The 9,395-nt window shown below is 37.9% G+C and overlaps 1 protein-coding gene and 1 pseudogene across 3 annotated transcripts in view; both read right to left on the bottom strand.

Moving 5' to 3' along the window:
* The window catches only part of NSUN4 (NOP2/Sun RNA methyltransferase family member 4), a 26,737-nt gene that overhangs the window by 11,410 nt on the left and 5,932 nt on the right, over positions 1-9,395 (bottom strand). For all 3 annotated transcript variants that reach the window (XM_025051876.1, XM_025051877.1, XM_025051875.1), the window contains exons 3-4: positions 7,579-7,733; positions 4,708-4,868 (exon numbers count right to left, since the gene is read on the bottom strand). In XM_025051876.1, the coding sequence (XP_024907644.1) occupies positions 4,708-4,868; positions 7,579-7,733 (316 nt within the window). The remainder of the gene's footprint in view (positions 1-4,707; positions 4,869-7,578; positions 7,734-9,395) is intronic.
* On the bottom strand, positions 1,520-1,636 carry LOC112485927 (annotated as a pseudogene).

Raw genomic sequence — 9,395 nt, 5'->3', positions numbered from 1 at the left:
CGGTGGTACATATATACAATGGAATATTACTCAGCCATAAGAAGAGATGAAATACTGCCATTTGTGACAACATGGATGGACTTCGAGATAATCCTGCTAAGCGAAATAAGCCAGACAGAAAAAGTTGAAAATCACATGATATCACTTATATGTGGGATATAAACCTAAAAGCAACAAATGAGCAGGACAAACAGAGACTTATGGACATGGACTACAGGCTAGTGGTTACCAGAGGACTATAGACTAGTGGTTACTAGTGGGGTAGGGGAAGAAGGGGGAGGTAGATGGGGTAAAGGGGGTCAAATATAGGGTTTAGGGGGAGGGTGAAGTGGGTAAAGGGATCAAATATATGGTAGCTGAAGGAAACTGGACTTTGGGTGGTAAACACACAATAGAATATACAGATGTCAAATGATAATGTACACCTGAAAAATATGTAATTGTATTAACCAATGTTACCCCAATAAACGTAAAAATTAAAAAATATATTAAAAATATATTGTATACATATATCAAATCAATATGTTGAACACCTAAAAGTAATACAATTATGTCAATTATATCTCAATTTTTTAAAAAAGAACTCAATAGATACATTTAACAGCATATTAAGACAGCTAAAGAAAGGACTGGTGAATCAGATCAAAATAAAATATCAAGATTGAATAATGAGGAGAAAAAGGAGAGAAATACAGGAAATAATATAAATTATATATAGGATATGGTGAAAAAGACTAACATACATATAATTAGAGACCTATAATTATACGTGAGAAAAAAACAAAGCAGAAAAAAAAATATGAAGAAATAATGGCTGGGAATTTTCTAAAACTCATGAGAAAATCAAGCCAGATTCAAAAAGCACTATGAACCCCAAGCAGGGGATATATATATCACCTTTAAAGGAGTTTTAACCCATTTCCCATTTAGAAAAAAAAAGTACAGCTCACTGCCAGTGTTAACATCATGTGTAGGAATGCTACGTTTTTCTAGGATTTGACATTTTCAGCAATGGAGAATTACTATATTTTGTAAATGGAAATACCACTACTAAAAACAGAATGCTATAAATAGAATTTCATTTGTTTCCAAAGACTATCGATATGCTAGAGTGATGCGAAAATAATAATAAAAGTGGGATATTTTGTAGCAATCTTTGGGGCTAAGATTAGGACTGTAATCCACGAGTTATCTCAGGGTAAATGCTCGCCGGTGAGTATTCTTGAGGCAAGCGGAAAATGGGTTAATAGGATTTATAACTGACTTCTCAACAGAAACAATGAACAGCAAAAGAAATGAAATACGACCTTCAAAATGCTGAAAGAAAAACTGCCAACATAGAATTCTATGACCAGTGAAATTATTTTTCAAATTTGTTCTTTAAATTAAATGTAATCTTGGCAAAAGCCCTGAAGTTTTTGTTTTTGTTTTTTTTTAAGAAAAGGCAACCAACCCTTGGTTGACCTCACAGATTGCAAGGACCTTGTCAGTTTACAATCCCTTATTTTTTTATTTTTTACGCCTACAGCACCTGGTCTTCCTAGGTGGTCTCCCATCCAAGTACTAACCAAGCCCGACTGCTTAGCTTCCGAGATCAAACGAGATCAGGCTTGTTCAGGGTAGCATGGCCATAGACAAGCCCTGAAGATTTTGTTGTGCAAACTGACAAACTGATTCTAAAACTTATGAAAATGCAAAGGAGCAAGACTAGCCAAAAGAAACTCAAAGATAAACACAGTTGGAGGATTTACTATACCAGATATCAAGACTTATTCTAAAGCTCCAACAATTGAGACGTGTAGTTTCTTGCAAAGAAAGACAAACGGGTCAAAAAACAGAAGAGTTTAGAAACAGACCCACAAATATATGGATACTTGATTTATGACAAAGGTTTCCACAGCAGGGCAGTGGAAAATGAATAATCTTTTTAATAACTGATGTTGGGTCAACCAGGGTCAAATGGATTGTAAACCTAAGTGAGAAAGGTAAAACAAAAATGTTTCTAGAAGATAAGAGAATATTTTCATTACCTTAGGGTAGGAAAAGGTACTTTAAATTAAGACCCAAAAGCGCTAACCATAGTGATAAACTGGATTACATTAAAAATAAGAACTTCTGTTTTACCATTAAGAGGATAAAAAGGTAAGTCACAGAGTGGAAGAAGATATTTAAAATACATATATGTTCAATAAAGGACTTATATCCAGAATACATCAACAACTCTTACACAATAAGATAGTCAACTTGGTAGAAAAAAATAGGCAAAGTACAAATGTCCACTTCAAAAAGAATTGCCAATAAACACATAAAAAGGTGTCCAAATTCATTAGTCATTGTGAAATAAAAATTACAACTGCAATGCAAATTACACCATTATCCACCAAAATGGCTAAAATGAACAAAGTACAATATATGTTGATGAGGCTATAGGACAACTAGAATTCTCATACACTGTACATAGGTATGTAAACTGGCACAATCACTTGGAAAACTGTTTGACAGGACTGACTAAAGTGGAACATACACATATTCTATGACCCAACAATTCAACAGACATGGGTACATAAGTGCACCAAAAAAGAAAATTTACAAGAATCTTCACAGCAGTGTTTTTTCTAATAGTCCCAAACTGGAAACAACTCAATTGTCTATTATGAATAGAATAGACAAATAAATTATTATATATACACATTATGGGATATAATACAACAACAATGAACAAACCACTGCTACAGGCAACAACATGGATGAATTTCACAAACATAATGTTGAGAGAAAAAAGTCAGACAAGAGTACATACTACTATATAATTACATTTATATAAAGTTCAAAACATACATGGTTTTAGAAGTCAATAGTGATTACCTCTGGGAGGGTAGAAAGGGGCCTGAGATTTTCTGGAATGATGGTTAATGTATTTCTTAGTAATAATGGTAGGGTAGTAATAATGTAAGTATATTTCATATAAGACAATTCTTAAGCAATACACTTGATTTGATCACTTATGTTATGCTTCAATAGAAAAGTTATTAGAAAATTATGACAGGTTACAAAAATAACCACAAAACTTAAAAAGGAAACAAGCCTCCTTGAGCAAGAGTTAGCAGAAACTATAACCAGTAGAATTAAATCCTCAGTTTTGATATTGAAATTATTTAATGTAGAACTAAAATATAAACCTTCCTAAATAACAACAGAAATTAAAAGAAAACCAAAAGAGCAAAGAAAAGAGGTCACATAGTAAAAGAAACACAGTAAATAAACATAGTAAAATAATTTGACAGAGATGAGACTAAATTTATCAGTGGCATCAACTGTTTTAAAAGAATAAAATTTACAGATTCTCTTACAAAGCAAAACCCAACTCTATGCAGTATGTAAGAGACACATCTAAAGGGAAGTGATTCAAAGGGATGGGCAAAGGTATAACTGCAATGCATATAAAAAGAAAACTGTGAGCATGGAGGGGGATAGGTATCTAGCCATGAACTTGCTGAGCTCTGGGTTCCCGAACTCATTCTAACTCATGGCCAGGTAGAGTTGGGAGAGGGATGTACCTACAAAGAATGTGTGGAGCTCTGAGATGGTATTCATTTATGCATAACGTGCTTAACACATACCTAATGCATAGTATACTGCACACAACTATTTTTTCAACAAATAAATTAACGAACTGCTTTCAAATGTCTAAAGCACTTTCAAGTAAAATAAGAGGCAGCTCACTCTATAATCTTCCATAAAGCATAGCTGGGATCAATGAACAGAAACAATAATAAAAATAATAATGATTGTGATAATAACAATATTATTAAGTAGTTTCTACATGCCAGCAACTGTGCTAAATGCATTCTTATTTAATCATCACCTATGAGATAGGCACTTATTATTGTCATTTAACAGATGAAGAAGCTGAAGTTTAACTGAAAGGTTAACTTGCCCAGACTTCTCCTGGTAACTTGCTGGTAAAGTGATGGAGTCAGAACTCCAAACAAAGCAGTAACCTCTGTCAAAATCTTAAATGCATATAACTATTATCTAGCAATTATATCTCAAAAACATAAAACTAAAAAGAAAAGGAATATAAAAAACATCATTCCTATTTTTTAAAAAATACACAGAAATTTGTATATACACAAAGAATATATTTTCAAGGATACAGAAGAAAATATAAACAATGGTCATCTGCAGGGAAAGAAAGTAGATGGCTGTGAGACAGGAGTAAGAGGGCAACGACTTTTCACTGGATACCCTTTTGTGCCTTCTTAATTTTGCACCATGTACTGTATTAATATTGAAAAATAAAATGATGTCATTCATACTTATTTTAATGAGTAAAACAGCCAAGTGAGTTGAAAAATAAAATAAGCCTAAAAATCTTTATCCACTGAATCAGGTTCAAACTCTCACTTGTGAACAGCCAAGTGAGTTGAAAAATAAAATAAGCCTAACAAACTTTATTTCCACTGACTCAGGTTCAAACTCTTTTTGCTGCTCTCTCTATTGAAGATGGCAGCCAGCCATCTAAGCTGAACTGACAATTCTGCAAATGACTATTTTCTCCAAATCACTCACGGATTGCTGGCTAGGTCCAGAAACAGCCCTACATGCTTAAACATGTAGGGCCAGATCCTACTGCTTTAGGGCCTGGAGTCAGGATGAAGAGGCCAGATTTGCCTGGCTGGATGTCCCAGGTCAAGAATCACTCACCCGGTCATAGGTGTCCCCCTCCAGTTCTCCCCACTTCCTGCCATCCCATGAGGTGACTCGAACTTGACTCCTATCCCTAATATCTTGAGGTACATAGCTGTGAAGGATCTTCTGTAGTCTGCCTGTTCGAGAGGTGGAAAGATCATTGGCAGCAAGATTGCCTGTGGAAATATAAATTTTAGGATTTTTTTTCTACTACTGTAAAAAGTGCCATTGAAATCTTGATAGAGATTGCACTGGATCTATAGATGGCTTTGGGTGGTACAGACATTTTATGCTTGTAGGAATAAAGAAACTTCAGTGGCCATGGCCCAATGAAACATCTCACCAACAATAGTGCTAATGGAGAGTCAGACCAATTCTCAGGCATAGCCAATAAATGCAGACTCCAGGAGCAGGGGCAAGTGGAGGACAAATGTTTACCATGTGCATTGCACCATACTAGACACAATGGAGCAGGGGCTACAAAGACCAGAAAGGTTATGTAAATAAAGCAGACCAGATAAGAATATTTACTTCTAAAGAAATATGCCCTCTCCCACTGTTCTTGAAACGTGTGTCTCTCTTCATCTTTGGTAGACACTACACATTTTTTATCCAAAACTTATCCTCCTCTTATTTCTTAGTAATAGAACACCAATTTTATTTGAGGGAGTGGAGAGCAATGTGCCAGCCTCATTTTACAAGTAAATATGACTGTATGACTTAGTTTTGGTTAATGGTTGTAACAAAAATTACTGTGTGAGACTTCTGGGAAGATGTTTAAAAGAAGCCAGCACAATTAGGAGATGTGCCTCTCATCTTATCTTTTCTTCCTGCCTCGAATTTGAATGTGATGGCTGGAGTTCCAGCAGCCATCTTGGACCAGGAATTCTGAGAATGGAAGCAATAAAATAAGTTACAAAAAGAAAGAAGACGCCCAAGTCCCAGACGACTGTGGAGACTCCATACCAGCCCTGGACTGCTTATATCACAGTTTCTCTCATGTAAGAAAAAAATAAACTTTTCTTCTTTAATCCAATTAGATGGGTTTTCTATTATATATGACCAAACATAATTCTAATTGATTCATCATCTATCTTTCACTTTCCCTTTGTGACAGACACAAGTTCAAGAAATGTCTCACTTTGCTCTTAGTTCTATAAGAAGAAAAAAATTTTACTGCAAGCTTGAAGAATAGCGTCTGATACTGCAAGCTTGAAGAATAGCGTCTGATACCTGGCCTCAGAGTCAAGGAGTGAAATGGAGATGGGAAGTGTGGTAAAGAACTAGAGTGCACATCCCTTATCTAATAGAAATGGTCACTATATGAACCAGGTTAGTGTTCCCACAAATAAATATAGTCCCAATTTTTGAGGACACTCAAAGAAGTAACAATTGGAATCTCTGCTCAAGAGGAATTTCCAGTTGGATTTGAATGGAGAACAGAAAAACTGGGTTCAGTCTGGCTCTACCTCCAACTTACGTAAAAGATTTTAAGTTATTTAATCTCTCTAGGGCTCAATATCCCCCTCCATAAAGTATGAGGGCTGGACTAGGTAAAATCTAAGTTCCCTTCTTGCACTGAAATTCTCATCTCCCTGGGATCAAGAAGTCAGTGGGATAAGGTGAGGTGCTGGCAATTCAGCACACCTTAGAAGAGCAACTCTCAAGTAGTTCTCCTTGGCCCTTCTCACTCCTCTTAGTTCAAATTCCTCCTCTACCAAGAAACACTACTACTTTCATCCCTCTTCTGATGGATTCCCACAGCACTCAGTAAAATCAGCACAGCTCAGCACACAGGCTGGGCTCTCTTGCATTAGACTCATTAAGTCACATCAACATCTTTTCTCCCTCCCTCCAGACTTCAAAAGTCTGAGATCAAATGTGGCACCTCTCTAGTATCACCCATGGGGCCTATCATGAGGCTGGAAGCTAACTCAAACTATGCAAGTTGGCTGATGAGAACTGTGCAAGAAGGGTCTAAGCCCAACAAAAAGGCTAGGGCACATGGCAAGAGGAGCATGGCTGAACTCCAGGTAAGTGTGAAAACCACAGTCCCCTTGTGGGTATCTATCAGGTCCTTAAGGAGAAAATAACACCTATTTTAAGGCAGGAAGTAGGCCAGTGGATGGCTGAAGGGCACATTTACAATACAGAAGGCCCAGGCTGGGTTACACAACTGAAATGAGTAAGACTTGGGCCTGTCCCCAAGGAATTCATAAGCTTGAAGAGAAGATGCGTACCCAGTAAAGCTCCAACACAAGGCTAATAATGTGCTAACAGTCGAAAGGGTGATGCCCACAATTAGGTGCATAGGAGACAGAGGCATCATTTCTCAACTGGCCAGCAGAAATCATGAGGGAAGATTTCCAAGTGGTATACTTGAGGTGAGGCTTAAAAGCTAAAAGGCCAACTAGGAGTGTGTAGAGGTATTCTAGAGCGAAAACATAATATAAGCAAAGGAGGAGGCTAATTGGGGCAATAGAGAGTCATAGGATATCACTGAAGCAAACAAAGCCTAGGGAAAAAGAACATGTAAAGCTACAAAGGGTTGCTGCAGCCAGATCTTACTGCTTTAGCTGGCAGGCTAAGGAAAAGGAGCTTAATCTTAGAGAGATGCAGAAGGCTGAAAGTGTCATGTGGTAGATTCATTGGGGCCCTACTTTCATCTGCCTTCAGAGACTTTGCTCTGCTCAGCAACCTTCCTTGGCCAACTAACAAAGAAATAGAAGAAATAACCACAAACAGAAAAAAATACCCCAGCTTAGCAAGCAAACACTATCCATCCCTCCTCGGACCCTGAGACCAAAGAGCCCATCATACTCAGTGTGTACCTGACTAAGTGAGGTAGGAGCCCTCCCTGCCCAAGACACCAACCCTCTTACTTACGGCAACAGCCAGTCTGAAGCAATGCTAGTGTCTTTCCCCCAGGGGCTGCACATAGGTCAAGGACAGTGTCACCAGGCTGCAGGCCAAGGGCCAGGACAGGTAGCAAGGAGGCAGCATCCATTAAGTAGTAGTCCATGACACCCAGGCTGCCAAGCCTAGAAGAGAGAAGAGAACTTTATCATCAAATTACAAGTCAGAAGACCTACTGGGTGTCAAAGCCACCAAGCACATGCGTTTAGGGGTTACTGAGCTCTACTTAGCAAAAATTTATTTCTCAGATCCACACTCATTTATTTACTCACTCACTCATTCACTCACACTCATTCATGTACACAGCAGGCAGAGTGATCCTTTTAAAACAGATCAATTCACTCTAATCCAGCCCCATTAGCCATTTTGCTATTCCTTAATCAAGCCATGCATGCTTCTCTCATGCTACACCTTTTGCCTACAACACTCTTCCCCCAAATATCTCTCAATTGCTTCCTTATTTCTTTCAGATCTTTCCTCACAAGTTACCTCATCAGAGAGGCACTGTCATTCCCTGACTACTCTATCTAGAAATAGAAGCCCCCTACTCTCATCACCTTCTATCTTGAATTATTTTTATTTAAAGCACTTGTTCTTCACTTTAAATGTATAGATGTGTGTGTTTGTGTGTGTATTTTTCCAGCTCTATTTCTCTCTGTTAGAATGAGGGCAGGGATTTTGTCTGCCTTGTTCATCGTAATAACCCCAAAATCTGAAACAGTGCCTGGTATCTAGGAGGAACTGAGTATTACAGAGTTACGTATGAGATAAAAAATGCTTTGTGAGTTCAGAGAAGAGTGCCATCAGTTGTGCCTATCAGAGTTACCTGAGTTAGGCCTGATGATGGATGGAATAGGCCATCAGGTAAAAAATAATTAAAAAAATAAAGAAAAAAGGAAGAGAAGCATACCAAGCAGAAGAAAAAAGAACAAGGAACAGAAGCATGCAAACTCATAGCTTCTTTCAGAAACAGGGATAAATCTAGTGTGGTAGAAATACAAGCTGCATGAGATTGAAGTTGGAAAGCAAACAAGGCCAGATTGCAAAAGGTCTTAAACCCTATGCTAAGGATTTTGGACTATAACCTGTAGGCAGTTACCAAAACTTTTTAAGGAAAATGACGTGATCAGCTAGACAGAGTTTTAGAAAGCTAGATGGGCTAGAACAAACAAATGAGAAATAGAGACACCAGTGAGAAGGCTATTACAAGAGTCCAAGTAAGAGCTAAGTAGGCATGAAAAGAGGCAGCAATGGTATGGGGAGAGAGAGATGGATGACAGACAACAATCTGATGGTCACAGAAGGACTCCTCACTCTCAGGCCAGTTGTCGCAAGAGCAACTGGTAATACAACCATTCCCCTGAGACACAGCTCTGCTATTTGGGACAGACTCAAGGAAACAAAAACTCAGTCCTTGTTGCTCTGACAGGAAAGTTCTGAGAGGAAGATGTGACAGGACATAAGATATAGCACCACTGAGGATCAGCTACAAGAGCTACAATCCCCAGTAGTGTAGTGAGGCTGTGACAGTTCCTGCATTCACAAATGGGCTCAGGTTATGACAGGATATTTTCAAAGTTAGATCATGAAACCATGTGCTTTATGCCTCACAAAGAAAAATGACAAGAAACTGAGAAATCTGAGAAAACCACAGAACTGCTATCACACCAGCACTGGCTCTCAAAACCCATTCTCCTCAAGTTCCTTCCTTTTGGAAACATCACTCTTTAACCTTTTTTTTCATTCACAGAAAGTTCTGAGAATCTGTTGAAAGCTACCGTCACTCT

This window comes from Pteropus alecto, unplaced genomic scaffold, assembly GCF_000325575.1.
Source record: "Pteropus alecto unplaced genomic scaffold, ASM32557v1 scaffold25, whole genome shotgun sequence".
Taxonomy (NCBI): domain Eukaryota; kingdom Metazoa; phylum Chordata; class Mammalia; order Chiroptera; family Pteropodidae; genus Pteropus; species Pteropus alecto.
The sequence above is the reverse complement of the archived record's forward strand: the minus strand, read 5'-3'. Positions and strand labels throughout refer to the sequence as shown.